Consider the following 20,058-nt stretch of genomic DNA (forward strand, 5'->3'; position numbering starts at 1 on the left):
ACATATTATAAGCCATTTCACGAATTAAGTGATAGTTTTTCCGCTTCTTCTTTAGCTCTACGAAAAATCCCCACAAAGCTTTAGAGAACTTTCCCCAATTTAAGTTTATTCTCTGCCCCAAAAACCAATTCGAGTTCTTCTGACCTTGCAAAGTTTCCAGTAATTTCCACTCAATTGCACTATCGAATTGCCAATTGTCGACAGGGATTTCCAATGTCAAATCCATAACCCATCGCTGCCCTTTCCCCACAGCTTTTCCTGCTGCAGCACCCGTCAATTAAATTTGTAACAGAGTTTTGTTTTTTGTTTTGCTGTTTTTGTTTCGTTTTCGGTATTTCTTTTTTTTGTTTTATTTGGTACATTTGAGAACATTCATTTCGAATCTGAATATATTTTCAATTTAAATTTTAACTACACGTAGGCATATAGAGTTATATACGTTTGTATTCCGATATCTGATACGATATCGTTACACAATTTCGCTGGCTTAGAATTACATTAACATTTACATAGACATAGTAGCTTTATATCTGGGATTTCGGTTCGCGGTTGTCGGTAGCGCCTCTGGCAGCGATTTCCCATCGAAGGTACAGAGAGATAGAGATATCGTTAGCAGGTAATCGCGATGGGTTAACATCGATATTCATACACATAGACACACTCAAATCGAGAGATAAACACATCTAGATGCGGCTGCTAGCCAAAGAACTTGTATCAGAAGCCAATTGGGGTAAATGCTACACTTCAAAGGAAGGGTGGGAAAGTATGTCTGGTATGGGGGTTCGAGTGCCTAGTAATACAAACATACGAACGTAGCTAAATATATGTATGTGTAAATTAATCACAATTGAATCGGATAATATTTACATAAAATACTCAATCCAAGCCCCATCCTACCGCGGAGCATGAGTCCCAGCCCGTTGTCCTGTTCGTTTGGATGTACAACTTATGTTTTCAGCTTCAACTTCGTCTCCACCTGATGATTATGCCCGCTCTGGGCACTTGGTCTGGACGATAGGCGCCTTAACCTGCAGTCCCGGTCCGCTCTCCGCCAGCATGGCCGTATGCACAATAATGGCCGGCTGGTCCTCGCTCTGTGGATGCAGCTCGTGGGACTCGCCGGGCGTGAGGCTGGCCAGGGCGGCCAGCAGGTCGTGGTTGACCAGTGGCTCGCCCTCCTCGCGTGGCTCCCAACCGGCTGGTGGCGAGGCGGGCGGCGAGATAAGGAACTGTTTGACCGGCGCCGGCGGCTGCAGGTTTTTGTTGCTGACCGGTGTCACCGGCTGGGCGAAGTAGCAGGTGATTACCGTCTTTTTGTTGAACTCGTACTGGTGCAGCTTGATTCGCGCATTGGCCGCCGCAATGGCGTTGTCATAGTTCACCCGCAGGCGGCGGAAGCTGCGCAGCCACTGGAACGTGGCCGATTCGCTGAAAGTGCGGAACAACTCCTCCATGGCGTGCTTCAGCTCCGGGTTGGCGAACACCTCCGAGTGGATGTTGGTCACGATGATCGAGGTGGGTAGGTCGTCGAACGAGTCTGCGTCTACCTCCGGCTCCGTGTCGCTGTCCACGTCGCCCTCCTTCGGTAGCGAAGGATGCTGGTTGGGCAGACCGTCGGCGGCGTTGATGAAGATGTCCTGATCTGGCGAGAGCTTGTCAATGCTTCCGCCTCCGCTGCTGTTCTGCGTCGACTTCAGTTTGTTCTTGCTTTTGCCACTGCCGTTGGCGCTGTTGTTGTTGTTGTGATTGCCTCGGGGAGTTGTCGGAGCGCCCTCATTGACCTCGTCAGGTCCTCCAGCGGCGTCTGGAGTGGCCTGAGCAGGAGCATCGGCAGACGCATTGTTGTTGGACTTGGCCGCGTCGGACATGGCTGGCTGAAAGCAGAAAGAAAATCAGTTTCAACTAATTCAACAAGTTTCTATTTCTGAAAAGCTTAAAAGTAAAAGCAACAGTCGATAATAAAGTTAATTAAGATTAATTCACATTCGTAAAAGTTTTCACTTGACATATTTTCAAGTTTATTTAAGTCTTCTTGAAAGACTGATGAAAAAATACCTTGAGAACTGCGATGTGTTTGCATCTAAAGCTTACTTATCATGAGCAATATTTATGTTGCTCCAAAATTGGTTATAATATCAAGAAATTAATTATTGCTAAGCATATTAAAAACCATTAGCATAATTTTAAGGTCAAATCCTTGTGGGAAGTCAGCTGGTATTTAAAAGAGTTTTTTTTGTGAAAATCCTTACTGCTATATTTATACACATACGGTCTTTAATTATAGCCCTAAGCGCAAAAACTTTACAGTAATTGGATTCAACAAGTCAGTGACATTTTCCATAAATAGAACTGTCAGCTGGTTGCCCTTCACCTCCAAACATTTCTATAATATTGGTAAACAGCGCTTGCAAATTAATTTTATACAAAGGCCGAGGGTGTTGGGTAAAAGACACCATCGACCAGCATTGTACTAACGTTTTTGTTTACGTAACACAGTGTGTAACGAATTTCAAGCACCACGATACGACAATAAAAATTGCTTACTCCTTCCACGAAACCCGCAGCCCTTCAACCAATTACGAGACTGAAAACTACAGACTTGTCTGAGTTTGTAAAAGGGTGAGAACAGGAGGAAGTGGAGCGCCGCAAGGCGAGGACTTAAGTATCGACACGTGAAGCTAATCAATAGGTCTACCAAGGGGTTGGGTGCCTGGGGGATCCGATGGTGACGCACTGTTGATTCACAACTGCTCTTGATTTTATTGTTATGCCTGCTTGGCACAAACTTACAGAGAAGGGAAAGCGCCAGACTGGTGATTAATAGTGGCGAATTTTTTGTGAATGAATGAATGAATGTGGACTTGGCGCCGCGTTGTTGGCGTCAGGACGAAAATGGTGACGTGTGTCTGCCTTTCGCACCTGTGACCGACATGAAACCCATTCCCTAAAAATCCAAGGGAACTCTTAGTGTGTTTTATTATAATAATAATAATAGCTGCCAGTCTTGGTTTTAGATGGGTGCCCATTTGTATGCTATAAAAATAGCATTTCGCTTAGTGTTTTATTTTGCCCCATGAATCAGCAATATGCAGTGAGTTAATTATACGCTGTTTATCCCCGGGGGGCAACCATTATAGCCAAATGCAAATGGTTCTTTGTATCTATTTGGGTAGGGTAAATTTTGTTTGAAATTTGGCTTAACTGGGTTTGGGGGCAGAAGCTGACAAAGTCTGGTTTTCTTGATCAATACTTTTGTCATAAATTAAAATCCTGTTAATAACATTTTAATTAGATTTTGTAATTTGTAATTTAAGTATGCTAACTGATAACTGACAATTGAAATCGAGCAATTGCATTTCTGAATTCTTAAAAGAAAGTCACTGGATCCAAAAAATCCAATCTAGGTTTGGTATTCAATTCTATAGAAATCATAGTTGTTATGTACACATCCTGAGAAACTTAAATTTAAATAATTTGTTTATCTCTGTCGAGTAAGGAATATTTTCTTTAAGATCTTGATAAATTGTAAGCACGCAAGAAAACGGTTCTTAATGTGAAGTGGATTGCTTTTTAATTAGATTAAATTGCAACACCCCATTTGTGATAGGCCATCTTACTTATGCACTCCGAATGAATAACCACTTAATGTGATGACAAGGCCAAGTGCCGGGTTTTAAAGCGCTCCAGACGCGACTTAGTAACCACTTTTTCCGAATTGTCCTGGCTGAGTGTTTGTTTTTGCTTTCACTTTCCTTTTTATGGCCACGTTTTTTGTTGACTTTCACCTCAGCGTAGACGAGCAGAGAGGCAACAAAAACGCGCAGCTAACAATAAAAACAAAGGCCAAAAAAAGAACACAACGACGAGTTGATCTATTTCCGGATGATTGATTTTCTTGAAAGGACACACCCACACAATTGTTACTTCTTGCTACCATTGGAAATGGGGATGTGGCTATATGGTTTTTCAATCCAAGGAAATGGGTGAAACTCGTCCATGACGTGTGTACTTTGTTTGCTGAGCAGCTTGATCCCTATCTCAGGAGCAGCACGATGAGGACGGCAACTGCAAGTCAGCATAAACGAGCTGCTGGCATGCAAATTGCTCTGCCCCGGTGTGACGTCATCGTTCCTGCACGCAATCTATAAAAAGCGGGCCGAAAGCACACTTTAAACTAGACAAAAGTAGCTCTCAACCCCGCCCACTTTCTGGGGAGGCGGAGCCGTGATGATGATGAATTGCCTGCCGGTCTTTAGTCAGCGACCTTCACTCAGTCATAATTGCTGTCATCATTATATCAAGTGGCCGCCGTCCGTCCCAAGAATCCTGCTCTCTAACCAACCATCCATATATCCATTCATTCAACAATCCATCCATCCCTCCGCTCATCCCGCCATGAGAGACTTTGCCGATTTTGAGATGTAAGTAGTCTGCACGTAAGCCACCGCAAAGACACTCAAGAGCTCTTTCAATCATGTGAGACGGCCGCTTTAAGTCACTCAAAATTTATAAAAGAGATTTAAGAATCCCTAAAAATGTCCACATAAGTAAAGACAATAAGTACATTTTATATAATTAAACTATGATACACCATAAATGACTTTATTAAGAACTAATTAACCAAGCCACCCTTGAAATCGTTACAAAAAAAACTATTCACTCTTTTCTTTAAATTCTTAAAGCGGTTAACTTTTTAAATTGTAGTCCGCTCGTGTGCGTATGTGAAATTGAATGAATTGTGGCCCTATTTACATTATCGTCTCGTTTTCGTGACAAACGGCAAATCCCACGAGTGCGTTTCCACTCTCCATTACAGTTGCAGCTGTAGTTGCAGTTTCAGTTTACCCTATTTCAATGCAAATGCAAATATGTAACGTTGGGGCAAGATTAATTTGATTTTCTGATGAAATTTTACAATTTCCCTCGACACATTTCCCGCCTGAGCCAGATATTTGCGATTGATGTATACCGCTCGGAATTTAATTAAATTCTTCCTGGTCTTTTCGCAGAGCTCAGAAGCGTGGTTTCGTTATTACAGTTACTTGCGGCGGCTGTGGATGCTGCTGCTCATATTTAAGCCTGCAAGTGTCGGCTTCGTTTGCCACATGTCACATGTTGCTGCAACCGGAATCCCTTCAAGGCGAACGCAAAAGGTCAGGCGGTCAGGAATGGTCGTTAGGTAGTGAAAGGCTCATAAGGTCACGCGAAACGTGTGTGAAACTTAAGTCATTGCTGAAAGCTTCTTCGACGAAATTAATTAAATCCTAATTAGTTTGAAACTTTCCTTTGTTCGGGATACGCATTTGCTCCTGGCACAAGTTCAGTAATTTCTGAGAAATGTAATGTTAGAAATTGAAATGCACCTAACATATCTATGGACTGCGCCTGAAAGTAAGCCAACTTTTCCACAACTCAGGCCTCTGTAAGTGAGCTCCACAAAAACCGACTTTGCTTTCACGGCTGCTGTGGTTTGTTAATTACTGCCAAAGGTGAAACGTTCACCGAAAGCTTACCTAGTGTGGGCGGTTATGCGTGGGAGTTGGCCAACATGTGTGGGCGGTTGTGGGTGGAGCGGAACAAATACAGCTGATTGGCAGGACATTGATTGGTCTCATGTACCATGTGTGTAAAATGCAAAATGGCTTCGCTTTCGGATACAAATCAACGGGTATTCTGTTTACTGTCTACACAGCGTGACATTATTATAAAGCTAACATCCGAATTAGCAAGAAGATTAACGAAAGCAAACATTTTAATATAATGCAATTTAGTTAACCCGCTGTATTAAATATTATTAAATTGTAAGCAAATATAAATATTTTCTCTGATAAAGAACGAATAATAAGTCATAGAGAAATACACTCAGGTAATACCAATTAATAGGCCATTCCATTTCGTTCTCGCATAATTCAATAAACGAATTAATTATGCCAAAAGTTTCAATTTACGTTCAGAATAAACTTTCTGTTTCAGTTCTGCTTCGCACTGTATGTACCGAAAGCTCTTACTAATTCAATTGCGAACTGTGTGGGTTTGTTTTGTGGACTCATTAAACGTAATCCCAGCATTCATTGGACAGCTAGTCGCAAGGGGCATACATGATAACAACTGGCTTTGTTGATATTGAGACCTCTGTTAACTGCGCACAGCATCCAAGGGAGTATTACTGAATTTGCTGAATTTACCTTTGGCATTGCATGACAATATCAGGTTTTCGTAATTGCCCGCCACTTCCAGGCATGAGCTGTTAATTAAATCATTTACACACCGATGGCTTGCACCGCAATAGGTTTATAAACAAATTGGCACCAAGTGAATATGAGAAATGGTTTTGTCCGATTGCCTTAAACTTTTCGGGCCGAAAATATCTGGCATTTTAAATGACCTTTAATCGAAATTGCAAATTCTTATGTGGCTTACACATCCGTCAAAGGTCACCCACCCCCGCCCACCACTTTTACAAATTGGATTGTTATCACTCAATGTCCTTGTGCGATTCCGGGGAGTTTTCACGGCCCTCAGACCAGACCGGCCCCTTTGTTGTCGCCTGTCATCCGCAACTGTGTGCCTCCATGTGTATATCTGTGTGGGCCTGTCTTGTCAGCGATTTGACACGAAAATAGTTTGGCCAACTTAGCTATGCAAAAGCGATTTATATTAAGGGCAGCCATCGCCGACATGTGCTGCCGAAAGTCGGTGATTTGGAAAGGGGATTACCCTTTGCTTTCAGTGGTTTTTGGTTCCAATATTGCCCCCAAATGAGTTTAGCGTTTGTGCTGACCGAAAAACTTTATCAGCAGTTCAAGGTTAGGTTCAACCAGTTGAAACCCGCTTGTTATCATAAATCATGGCCACGGTAGTCCCCTCGCTTCTTATCGCTGACAGTACCCACTGACGCACCATCTAGACCACTAGCCCAAAAAGATAACATTTGGCCATTGTGACTATCGTTAATTGAGACGTTTACAGCCCGCATATACCTCAAGTCAAGCCAAATCGCATACAGTCGAGTACAATCGACGGCGATGCCTATCAGGTCGATGTGTTAAGTGAGTTAGGGGCACCATTTCTGAAACGTGACGTCAGTGCAACTGCAGCTAGATCCAGTCAAACCAATTGACGAAAGAGCCGACGGCAGCGGTCTGTACTCAATTCATCAATTGGCAAGCCCGGGCAAAAAGGCAACAGAACGGCAAAGAAGCTAGAAAACAAAACAAAAGCGAACGCAAACGCAAACAGAAATAGCATAAAATGGACAACAGACGCGACAACAGACCCCAATCGGAACGGGAAAAATATGAGTTGCTTTTATTTTGAAATCGTTTCATTTATTTTGCGTCAGCAGCACCGCCGCTCAATGAGGAAACGCTGCGTATACATAATTTTCTGGGCAAATATACGCACTCCTATATCTGTCCGCCGTCGATTGTGGTCGGTCCCAATCAAAAGCAAAGACGAGTGATCTTTCCTTGCCCTGTACGACGGCTCATACACAATGCTGTCTGATATGCTTTTTACAGGCTCTTTAGAATGGGTTGTTTTCGAGTATTTCTAGCAACATGTTTTACGGAATGCTTTTTGGAATTCGTTTTTTTATTCCACCCTTATCACCTTTTCAACAAGGGGAAATATTCTCAAATGCTATTCTTAAAATACTTCTTCCATTTATAATCTTTTCCTTAGCAATCCATTTTTAGAACTAATCACGACGTTTTTCCATTAAACAATCCCTGATAATAGTTTAAATAATCCCTGATAATAGTTTATTCGTGGCTGACATGAAAATTACTTTTGGAAATACCTAAGTACAATTAATTGAATATCTCTAATACTTTTTAATAATATGCAATAGTAACTCATTCAAACTTATACAACAAAAAAAATGTAGTTTAAAAGTATCGGACAATGTAAAGCAATTTAAATGTGTCAAAAAAGCAATTTCAATGTATCAATATACTATACAATAATGTTTAAGCCTTTAATGTGATAATAGCTCAATGGCCGTCTACATTTCTTCGCTATGTCTAATAGCTGGTATCAGCTGATAGTTTGCTACCAACTGCCTTGTATCTTTTTCCAAATCTCTTTTAAATACGCATTTGCTAGCCATGACACGAAGATTTGCCATTTTATTCACAAGTATTAATTTGTCATGATTCTTTTGAGCGTGCACTTTATCTGAAAGTCTGAACAGCTGGCTGGGAAATGGAATCCAGATTGGAAATGGCGAGAGAATCTGTCTTCGCCCCAGCCAAGTGGGCGCCACTGGGCATTCGGGGAAATTTGTGGCATTGGGGATAAGGACAGGGCTAAGCAAAGGTCGCTATGCAAAGCCAAGGTCGAGATTTACAGCCAGGTCATTGTGTTGTGTTGCTGGCAGTAGAAACGCCCACGCATACGCCCATGTCAACTAGCCGGATAAAAAATAGAATCAAATACATAGAACAGGAGCTACAGCAACGCTCGCACTTTATTTGCATTTATGAATTTATTGCTTTCGGTTACGTTTCGCATTGCCATTTTCCAACTCGTTGTGCTTCTTGGGGAATTTTCGGGAGCTCGACGGGATTGTGTTTGGTGCTCCAAGCCTGGGGCTTCTACTGTTGCTCAAAGCAATTAAAATTTCAGAAAAAAAGAAATACGGCAGCAACAAAGCGACCGCAACACTGGCAACAAAACCGTCTCATTCGCCCCTGCTCATACGTCTTCATTTTTCAGACCAGGACTTGGCACGTTTTAAATTCAGTCAGCAGCCGCAGAGAAAAGGCCGACAGTGGGCGGAATTGCAAAAACACATATACTCCGCTGTTCACGTCTTTAGCGACCATTTCTTATTCTAAGTCATCAACAACAACAAATGTTTATTTTATAACGGCGCAAAGGATTTCAAACATTATTATTATTTCCTCTTATTTGCAAAAAGAAATACCACTCAAGTGTTATGTCCATTTTTTATCTCTGAATTTTACGATTTTTTAAAGTGACTAAAAAGGATGCTTAAAAAACCAATTTAATGTGTTGTACTTTATATTGGCTATTCCAGCCACAGTGCAGCGGCTGCGAAAGTATGCGATAACAATAACATCGTCCACTATGTGGTAGGTGTTGGGGTTACGGGCTGTCAGTCACGGTCACGGCTGCCCCCCCTCCGCTATGCCCATTCCGGGTCCGGCAAACAATGGCTGCGGGCAGGACGACGGAGAGGACAGCGGATGATGACCGAGGACGAAGGAGGGAAATTCAATAACAGCACCAGCAGCAACAACAAATATCCAGCACCCACGCAAGAGTAGCAGGAACTGTGGCAACAACAGCTGCTGCAGAACCAACGAGGTGGGAGTGGATTTGAGGATTTAAAAACACGAACAAGCTAAAAACAACGAGTCACCTCGAGACTAATATACTCTTGCGAAGGGAATTTATTGATATAAAGGAGGTAATCACAATTTCTTAGTAATTTCCCTTGCAAAAGGGGCTTTAAGTCTTCTGGTACATTCGTAATCACGGGGGTTTTAGCAAGATATTTTTTCACAAACAAATTTTGTTGTGCTGAGTAATAAAATAAATCAACATTTAAACTTGTGTATCCAGCGTGTTACAATCAAATCATTACTGGATATATCAAATAATTTGTTTGAGTAAAATTAAATGTCTTTAAATAAAATATGAACGTCTTTTAAAACTTTAAAATTACATTTAGTTATTCGAAACTATGTTTTTTTTTCATACAATTCAAATTAAAATAATAATTACCTTAAAAATAATATTTTCGTTGATTTTAAATAACAGTTAAATTGTATTGCCTTATAAGAAGTTCAGCAATGTTAAGTCGCAATTTGAATGCAGCCAATGCATAACATTATAAAAACCTCCTTGAGATTTAAGACCCCCTTTTATAACGTCTTATGCACGCCACTGCAGAAGTGTAACAAAAGAACAACAAAAACAACATGGCATTATTGTTGGCAAATGATGGCGTGTGCATAAAATTGAGCAAACGGAAAGGGGGTGGATGCGGGGGCTCTGATAACCTTGTACTTCATGTGATAAAAACAATTTGAGATTTGTTGTTACTGCGGCTTTTGTATAAATGTTTATAAACAAATCAAGAGAGAGTGGGGAGGAGCCGATTAAGGGGTGGCTAAAAGGGGGTGACTTTTTGCAGACGCTACGGCACCAACACAAACAACCTAACGGCGCAACACAGCAACAATTTGTACGTAAAACTCAGCTGCTGCGTTACATAAGAAAACTCTTGCAAAAAGTTCACAGTTCAATTGAAAATGGACCACTGCCACAATTTACTCACCGTTTTAGAAACTTTTAAGAGGCCAAATTGCGATTTTGTATGCGCCAATAAGAAGCTGCCGTTCTCCCTGTTGTTGTTGTTGTTGCTGTTTTTATTGCTACTGCTTTGCGGTAATTGTTGTTGCTTGCAATGCACAATGCTGGTGAAACGGGAATTTGCAAGTGCACCGCTATTGTTGGAAATTATTTGGCCGATTGTCATCCAAGTGGAAGCTTCTAGTCTGCGTCATTCGCGGAGGCGCGCTATTTTGCGTTCGACGACACAACCGCTCGTTTAGAATTTTTTTTTGTTTTGCTATTCGGACTAGAGCTGGAGCGACAGAAATTTTACGACTATCGATTGTTTAGAACTTAACGCAAATATGAGGAATATCGATAAGATATGAATGTAGCTCTGGGATACCAATATCTAACGGTATTTTCAAACCAAATTTAAAGTAGTTCAGAACCAATGTTGTGTGCTTTTTAATAAACCTTCTCCAAGGGTATAATAAGGTTGGTTATTTAATTCACTGCAAAATGTTGATGGGGCATAGATATGCTTAAGTTGATTAAATATACAGTAGAATCCGGTTATAGCGACTTTCACGGGACCGACGATTTTACGTCGTTATACCCAGAAGACGAACTAACCAAAAGGAGCAAAACAATTTTTTTTGACCGTCAAGAAGCTCATTACATTGCATAATATAATAAAGGAAACAAAGAACATTTTAAAACCAAGAGTCTTTTGTTAAAACAACAGCTTAATCTTTTAAGCAGTGTGCTGCTTAACACTTTTTTCAGTAAGCAGTGCATTCAATAGTCGTTAGGGATGAAAAAACATTGACGATGCCCTGCAGAAACATCGATATTGCGATGTTATGTAGACATCGATGCAAGCATCGTTTCTTTTACCAACACTGTTTTTTTCGGGAGTAGCAAAGACATAGAGTAATAATGTTTACGTTTCTTACTCTATGCATAGAGTAAGAAGCTATATAGAGGTTTCATTTGCTCTGCCCAGGCCTCTGCCTAAGCTCTGCTGAGAGCCATGTTCGAAGCTAACTTCTTCTAACTTCGGTTTCTCACCACTTCTAACATGTGCGAGGCACAAGCAATAGTATGGGGAATTCTCGCACCTATCCTTAGGAATAAGAGCGACCAGTCCAGCTGCAGAATCTCACCATGGGCATGGAATGAAGCTCGATTCGAACATTTGCAAAACTCTCTTTTTTTCCGTTTTTCCCCTACGTGGCATCACTGGCAAAGTCACTCGAGAGCGCGGGCAGAGCAAATGACGCCTCTATACATTATTACTCTATGCTCTATGTCATAGAGTAAGAAACGTATAGAGGTTTCATTTGCTCTGCCCGTCGATTTCTCGACGCCGGCCCGACGCCCGTGTTTGAACGGTGTGGTGAAAATATCAGCTGTTCAAACTTGTGCGAGGGACCAGGAATAGGATGCAACCGCCGTAAGAGCTGCGTGCGATTAAAGAGTACAGCAAGTAGGGGTTGAATTCAAAAAATTTGGCGGGCCTTGGTTATATTTTGATAGATTTATGATATTTTAGTACTGTTAAAGAACACAATTTACACTTTAAAGAACCCAAATGACATTTAGCAAGGTTGCCTCATAAATAAAATTCAAAAAATGTGCTTATATATGGCTTAATTTGTAGAAATTTTGGGTTTTTCTGGAAAATGTGGCTCAGGGGTTAGATATAAATCGATGGCAATGCAAACTCCTTATTCTTTCAATGATTTTTCTGGAAAACCTTAGTTTGTTTACTTTCAATGCCTTCACCACACTTCGAACCGCCAAGCAGATTTTTTGTATAATTCAACGGTTCGCTCTGCCTGACGTGGCCTGACGTGACGTCACGAGGCTCGACGTTGCACCCATACAACAACGTGCTCTCAACACAAATCTCATTTCACTCATGTTATATCGATAACAAAGTTGTGTTTTCTCTAATTTTTAGCATGTTATTCTCTGTAAACGTGTCTGTAAAGCCATTGAGTGCAAAATAAATGTAAAATGAGAGAAATCTGAAATGTGGACGTTGAATTCAGGCCCATGTGGAATGTGGACGTTGAATTCATGCCCATCTGAAATGTGGACGTTGAATTCATGCCCATGTGGAAACTAAATTGAATAAATGCCGAATCCCTACCTATGGTTTTTTTTTGTTTAAGTAATAAACACAGATTTCAGTAATTAATAGTCCAAATTTTATGCGATTCGTATTGAATTTTTTGTTTCAAACAATTTTTACGACCTGTAAAATAGTCGCAAGCGGGGTTCCTGTTTCGTGCATTGGCCTACGTCGCCCTGTGTCCTGCTTACGGAAATGCATCAAAATTTTTGAAATTATTACAAAATCATCTCTAAAATATCAGAAATTTACATGAAACGTTTGAAGTAAAAACGAGGACGGAAGCTAACTTCGGCAAGCCGAAGTTTTAATACCCTTGCAGACTTTGCCGAAATTGCTAAAAGTGAAAAAGTAGCGAAAGGAATAAGGTATTCATAAATAAACTAGATTTGCATCTTTTGATTTCAATTGCTTTTATACTGCAAAAATGTCATATAAAAATAGAAAAAAATGGATACTTTCGCAGCCTTTAACAATTTTTCCTACGGAAGTTTTAAGATATAGACTTCCGAACGGCAAGCGCTTTTACCCTAACCAAGATATGCGTAAATAAATAAGAATTGGAAAAATTGATGTCAGTAGCTTACACACTGCGCGAAATATTCTGATAATCATCAAATTTGGACCTCATTCACCCTATTGTTCCTATGGGAGCTATAGGATATAGACGTCCGATCGGGCCGATTTTCAAACTTGATCTGCGTACACATGTTTTAGGATGCTTGTGAAAGTTTCAGATCGCTAGCTTTTAAACTGAGCTCGCAAACGGTATTGAAACAGACGGACAGACAGACATGGCTAGATCGACTCTCCTGGTAATGCTGATCAAGAATATATATATACTTTATAGGGTCGGAAACGTCTCCTTCACTGCGTTACAAACTTCTGACCAAAATTATAATACCCTCTGCAGGGGTATAAAAAACCAATTAAAACAATATAACGTACATATAAATTAATATTTAATTTAATTTAGGTGTTCATATTCAAATGTAAAATATTATAATTTTTCCTGGCCCAATATTAATTAAATTAGTTCCTAAAAACAATATAAATTTACTCCCATAAGGAATTTAATTCCGTCCCACTTGTTGCCTTTCATGTGAAATCAAATTCAAGCCCAACTGAAATGTGGGCCCCGTGTGGACGTTGAATTCAGGCCCATCAAAGGAAAACAATAACAACATATTTGTAAACAAAGAAAAATCATAAGCCCATTTCGGTCGCTCGCCCGCATTCCCCATAAGCTAAAAAATCCGCAATGAGAGCGACCAGTCCAGCTGCAGAATCTCACCATGGGCATGGAATGAAGCTCGATTCGAACATTTGCAAAACTCTCTTTTTTCCGTTTTTCCCCTACGTGGCATCACTGGCAAAGTCACTCGAGAGCGCGGGCAGAGCAAATGACGCCTCTATACATTATTACTCTATGCTCTATGTCATAGAGTAAGAAACGTATAGAGGTTTCATTTGCTCTGCCCGTCGATTTCTCGACGCCGGCCCGACGCCCGTGTTTGAACGGTGTGGTGAAAATATCAGCTGTTCAAACTTGTGCGAGGGACCAGGAATAGGATGCAACCGCCGTAAGAGCTGCGTGCGATTGAAGAGTACAGCAAGTAGGGGTTGAATTCAAGAAATTTGGCGGGCTTTGGTTATATTTTGAGAGATTTATGATATTTTAGTACTGTTAAAGAACACAATTTACACTTTAAAGAACCCAAATGACATTTAGCAAGGTTGCCTCATAAATAAAATTCAAAAAATGTGCTTATATATGGCTTAATTTGTAGAAATTTTGGGTTTTTCTGGAAAATGTGGCTCAGGGGTTAGATATAAATCGATGGCAATGCAAACTCCTTATTCTTTCAATGATTTTTCTGGAAAACCTTAGTTTGTTTACTTTCAATGCCTTCACCACACTTCGAACCGCCAAGCAGATTTTTTGTATAATTCAACGGTTCGCTCTGCCTGACGTGGCCTGACGTGACGTCACGAGGCTCGACGTTGCACCCATACAACAACGTGCTCTCAACACAAATCTCATTTCACTCATGTTATATCGATAACAAAGTTGTGTTTTCTCTAATTTTTAGCATGTTATTCTCTGTAAACGTGTCTGTAAAGCCATTGAGTGCAAAATAAATGTAAAATGAGAGAAATCTGAAATGTGGACGTTGAATTCAGGCCCATGTGGAATGTGGACGTTGAATTCATGCCCATCTGAAATGTGGACGTTGAATTCATGCCCATGTGGAAACTAAATTGAATAAATGCCGAATCCCTACCTATGGTTTTTTTTTGTTTAAGTAATAAACACAGATTTCAGTAATTAATAGTCCAAATTTTATGCGATTCGTATTGAATTTTTTGTTTCAAACAATTTTTACGACCTGTAAAATAGTCGCAAGCGGGGTTCCTGTTTCGTGCATTGGCCTACGTCGCCCTGTGTCCTGCTTACGGAAATGCATCAAAATTTTTGAAATTATTACAAAATCATCTCTAAAATATCAGAAATTTACATGAAACGTTTGAAGTAAAAACGAGGACGGAAGCTAACTTCGGCAAGCCGAAGTTTTAATACCCTTGCAGACTTTGCCGAAATTGCTAAAAGTGAAAAAGTAGCGAAAGGAATAAGGTATTCATAAATAAACTAGATTTGCATCTTTTGATTTCAATTGCTTTAATACTGCAAAAATGTCATATAAAAATTGAAAAAAATGGATACTTTCGCAGCCTTTAACAATTTTTCCTACGGAAGTTTTAAGATATAGACTTCCGAACGGCAAGCGCCTTTACCCTAACCAAGATATGCGTAAATAAATAAGAATTGGAAAAATTGATGTCAGTAGCTTACACACTGCGCGAAATATTCTGATAATCATCAAATTTGGACCTCATTCACCCTATTGTTCCTATGGGAGCTATAGGATATAGACGTCCGATCGGGGCGATTTTCAAACTTGATCTGCGTACACATGTTTTAGGATGCTTGTGAAAGTTTCAGATCGCTAGCTTTTAAACTGAGCTCGCAAACGGTATTGAAACAGACGGACAGACAGACATGGCTAGATCGACTCTCCTGGTAATGCTGATCAAGAATATATATATACTTTATAGGGTCGGAAATGTCTCCTTCACTGCGTTACAAACTTCTGACCAAAATTATAATACCCTCTACAAGGGTATAAAAACTAATTAAAACAATATAAATGTACATATAAATTAATATTTAATTTAATTTAGGTGTTCATATTCAAATGTAAAATATTATAATTTTTCCTGGCCCAATATTAATTAAATTAGTTCCTAAAAACAATATAAATTTACTCCCATAAGGAATTTAATTCCGTCCCACTTGTTGCCTTTCATGTGTAATCAAATTCAAGCCCAACTGAAATGTGGGCCCCGTGTGGACGTTGAATTCAGGCCCATCAAAGGAAAACAATAACAACATATTTGTAAACAAAGCAAAATCATAAGGCCATTTCGGTCGTTCGCCCGCATTCCCCATAAGCTAAAAAATCCGCAATGAGAGCGACCAGTCCAGCTGCAGAATCTCACCATGGGCATGGAATGAAGCTCGATTCGAACATTTGCAAAACTCTCTTTTTTCCGTTTTTCCCCTACGTGGCATCACTGGCAAAGTCACTCGAGAGCGCGGGCAGAGCAAATGACGCCTCTATACATTATTACTCTATGCTCTATGTCATAGAGTAAGAAACGTATAGAGGTTTCATTTGCTCTGCCCGTCGATTTCTCGACGCCGGCCCGACGCCCGTGTTTGAACGGTGTGGTGAAAATATCAGCTGTTCAAACTTGTGCGAGGGACCAGGAATAGGATGCAACCGCCGTAAGAGCTGCGTGCGATTGAAGAGTACAGCAAGTAGGGGTTGAATTCAAAAAATTTGGCGGGCCTTGGTTATATTTTGATAGATTTATGATATTTTAGTACTGTTAAAGAACACAATTTACACTTTAAAGAACCCAAATGACATTTAGCAAGGTTGCCTCATAAATAAAATTCAAAAAATGTGCTTATATATGGCTTAATTTGTAGAAATTTTGGGTTTTTCTGGAAAATGTGGCTCAGGGGTTAGATATAAATCGATGGCAATGCAAACTCCTTATTCTTTCAATGATTTTTCTGGAAAACCTTAGTTTGTTTACTTTCAATGCCTTCACCACACTTCGAACCGCCAAGCAGATTTTTTGTATAATTCAACGGTTCGCTCTGCCTGACGTGGCCTGACGTGACGTCACGAGGCTCGACGTTGCACCCATACAACAACGTGCTCTCAACACAAATCTCATTTCACTCATGTTATATCGATAACAAAGTTGTGTTTTCTCTAATTTTTAGCATGTTATTCTCTGTTAACGTGTCTGTAAAGCCATTGAGTGCAAAATAAATGTAAAATGAGAGAAATCTGAAATGTGGACGTTGAATTAGGCCCATGTGGAATGTGGACGTTGAATTCATGCCCATCTGAAATGTGGACGTTGAATTCATGCCCATGTGGAAACTAAATTGAATAAATGCCGAATCCCTACCTATGGTTTTTTTTGTTTAAGTAATAAACACAGATTTCAGTAATTAATAGTCCAAATTTTATGCGATTCGTATTGAATTTTTTGTTTCAAACAATTTTTACGACCTGTAAAATAGTCGCAAGCGGGGTTCCTGTTTCGTGCATTGGCCTACGTCGCCCTGTGTCCTGCTTACGGAAATGCATCAAAATTTTTGAAATTATTACAAAATCATCTCTAAAATATCAGAAATTTACATGAAACGTTTGAAGTAAAAACGAGGACGGAAGCTAACTTCGGCAAGCCGAAGTTTTAATACCCTTGCAGACTTTGCCGAAATTGCTAAAAGTGAAAAAGTAGCGAAAGGAATAAGGTATTCATAAATAAACTAGATTTGCATCTTTTGATTTCAATTGCTTTAATACTGCAAAAATGTCATATAAAAATTGAAAAAAATGGATACTTTCGCAGCCTTTAACAATTTTTCCTACGGAAGTTTTAAGATATAGACTTCCGAACGGCAAGCGCTTTTACCCTAACCAAGATATGCGTAAATAAATAAGAATTGGAAAAATTGATGTCAGTAGCTTACACACTGCGCGAAATATTCTGATAATCATCAAATTTGGACCTCATTCACCCTATTGTTCCTATGGGAGCTATAGGATATAGACGTCCGATCGGGCCGATTTTCAAACTTGATCTGCGTACACATGTTTTAGGATGCTTGTGAAAGTTTCAGATCGCTAGCTTTTAAACTGAGCTCGCAAACGGTATTGAAACAGACGGACAGACAGACATGGCTAGATCGACTCTCCTGGTAATGCTGATCAAGAATATATATATACTTTATAGGGTCGGAAATGTCTCCTTCACTGCGTTACAAACTTCTGACCAAAATTATAATACCCTCTACAAGGGTATAAAAACTAATTAAAACAATATAAATGTACATATAAATTAATATTTAATTTAATTTAGGTGTTCATATTCAAATGTAAAATATTATAATTTTTCCTGGCCCAATATTAATTAAATTAGTTCCTAAAAACAATATAAATTTACTCCCATAAGGAATTTAATTCCGTCCCACTTGTTGCCTTTCATGTGAAATCAAATTCAAGCCCAACTGAAATGTGGGCCCCGTGTGGACGTTGAATTCAGGCCCATCAAAGGAAAACAATAACAACATATTTGTAAACAAAGCAAAATCATAAGGCCATTTCGGTCGTTCGCCCGCATTCCCCATAAGCTAAAAAATCCGCAATGAGAGCGACCAGTCCAGCTGCAGAATCTCACCATGGGCATGGAATGAAGCTCGATTCGAACATTTGCAAAACTCTCTTTTTTCCGTTTTTCCCCTACGTGGCATCACTGGCAAAGTCACTCGAGAGCGCGGGCAGAGCAAATGACGCCTCTATACATTATTACTCTATGCTCTATGTCAATCGTCATAGCATAGAGTAAGAAACGTATAGAGGTTTCATTTGCTCTGCCCGTCGATTTCTCGACGCCGGCCCGACGCCCGTGTTTGAACGGTGTGGTGAAAATATCAGCTGTTCAAACTTGTGCGAGGGACCAGGAATAGGATGCAACCGCCGTAAGAGCTGCATGCGATTGAAGAGTACAGCCAGTAGGGGTTGAATTCAAGAAATTTGGCGGGCTTTGGTTATTTTTTGAGAGATTTATGATATTTAAGTACTGTTAAAGAACCCAATTAACACTTTAAAGAACCCAAACGACATTTAGCAAGGTTGCCTCATAAATAAAATTCAAAAAATGTGCTTATATATGGCTTAATTTGTAGAAATTTTAGGTTTTTCTGGAAAATGTGGCTCAGGGGTTAGATATAAATCGATGGCAATGCAAACTCCTTATTCTTTCAATGATTTTTCTGGAAAACCTTAGTTTGTTTACTTTCAATGCCTTCACCACACTTCGAACCGCCAAGCAGATTTTTTGTATAATTCAACGGTTCGCTCTGCCTGACATGGCCTGACGTGACGTCACGAGGCTCGACGTTGCACCCATACAACAACGTGCTCTCAACACAAATCTCATTTCACTCATGTTATATCGATAACAAAGTTGTGTTTTCTCTAATTTTTAGCATGTTATTCTCTGTTAACGTGTCTGTAAAGCCATTGAGTGCAAAATAAATGTAAAATGAGAGAAATCTGAAATGTGGACGTTGAATTCAGGCCCATGTGGAATGTGGACGTTGAATTCATGCCCATCTGAAATGTGGACGTTGAATTCATGCCCATCTGAAATGTGGAAACTGAATTGAATAAATGCCGAATCCTTACCTATGGTTTTTTTTGTTTAAGTAATAAACACAGATTTCAGTAATTAATAGTCCAAATTGTATACGATTCGCATTAAATAATTTTCTTTAAATCTAGAACCAATTACCACTGTATACGGCCGACCAAATAAGTTCGGAATCATGTTACTTTTTATTCAATTTCGATAAAAGTAGTCTATTCCATAATTACACTCATACTAAATAAGAAAATTTTTGAATTTTTTGTTTCAAACAATTTTTACTACCTGTAAAATAATCGCAAGCGGGGTTCCTGTTTCGTGCATTGGCCTACGTCGCCCTGTGTCCTGCTTACGGAAATGCATCAAAATTTTTGAAATTATTACAAAATCATCTCTAAAATATCAGAAATTTACATGAAACGTTTGAAGTAAAAACGAGGACGGAAGCTAACTTCGGCAAGCCGAAGTTTTAATACCCTTGCAGACTTTGCCGAAATTGCTAAAACTGAAAAAGTAGCGAAAGGAATAAGGTATTCATAAATAAACTAGATTTGCATCTTTTGATTTCAATTGCTTTTATACTGCAAAAATGTCATATAAAAATAGAAAAAAATGGATACTTTCGCAGCCTTTAACAATTTTTCCTACGGAAGTTTTAAGATATAGACTTCCGAACGGCAAGCGCTTTTACCCTAACCAAGATGCGTAAATAATGCGTAAATAAATAAGAATTGGAAAAATTGATGTCAGTAGCTTACACACTGCGCGAAATATTCTGATAATCATCAAATTTGGACCTCATTCACCCTATTGTT

The 20,058-nt window shown here is 39.7% G+C and overlaps 1 protein-coding gene across 2 annotated transcripts; it reads right to left on the minus strand.

Moving 5' to 3' along the window:
* Positions 1–294: 294 nt before the first annotated feature.
* LOC108044188 (protein sarah) lies at positions 295–10,629 on the minus strand. 2 transcript variants are annotated; one of them, XR_006417559.1, is made up of 3 exons: positions 10,310–10,629; positions 868–1,874; positions 295–790 (listed from the first exon to the last, which is right to left on the minus strand). XR_006417559.1 is itself a non-coding variant. In XM_044459142.1 (2 exons), exons 1-2 carry the CDS (start codon positions 10,508–10,510, stop codon positions 984–986), a joined length of 1,092 nt encoding a protein of 363 aa, XP_044315077.1. In that variant the 5' UTR covers positions 10,511–10,629; the 3' UTR covers positions 295–983. The 2 variants fall into 2 exon arrangements, 1 of the variants encoding a protein (XP_044315077.1); XM_044459142.1 differs by having other exon boundaries at positions 295–1,874.
* Between the last annotated feature and the right edge of the window lie 9,429 nt (positions 10,630–20,058).

Source organism: Drosophila rhopaloa, unplaced genomic scaffold (assembly GCF_018152115.1).
Source record: "Drosophila rhopaloa isolate 14029-0021.01 unplaced genomic scaffold, ASM1815211v1 contig_178, whole genome shotgun sequence".
Taxonomy (NCBI): domain Eukaryota; kingdom Metazoa; phylum Arthropoda; class Insecta; order Diptera; family Drosophilidae; genus Drosophila; species Drosophila rhopaloa.

Coding starts and splice junctions, on each gene's coding strand:
- LOC108044188 (XM_044459142.1), bottom strand. CDS start 10,510: ATGACAATCGGCCAAATAATTTCCAACAATAGCGGTGCACTTGCAAAT. Junction 1,875..10,309: donor TCTTAAAAGTTTCTAAAACG/GTGAGTAAATTG, acceptor TTCTGCTTTCAG/CCAGCCATGTCCGACGCGGC.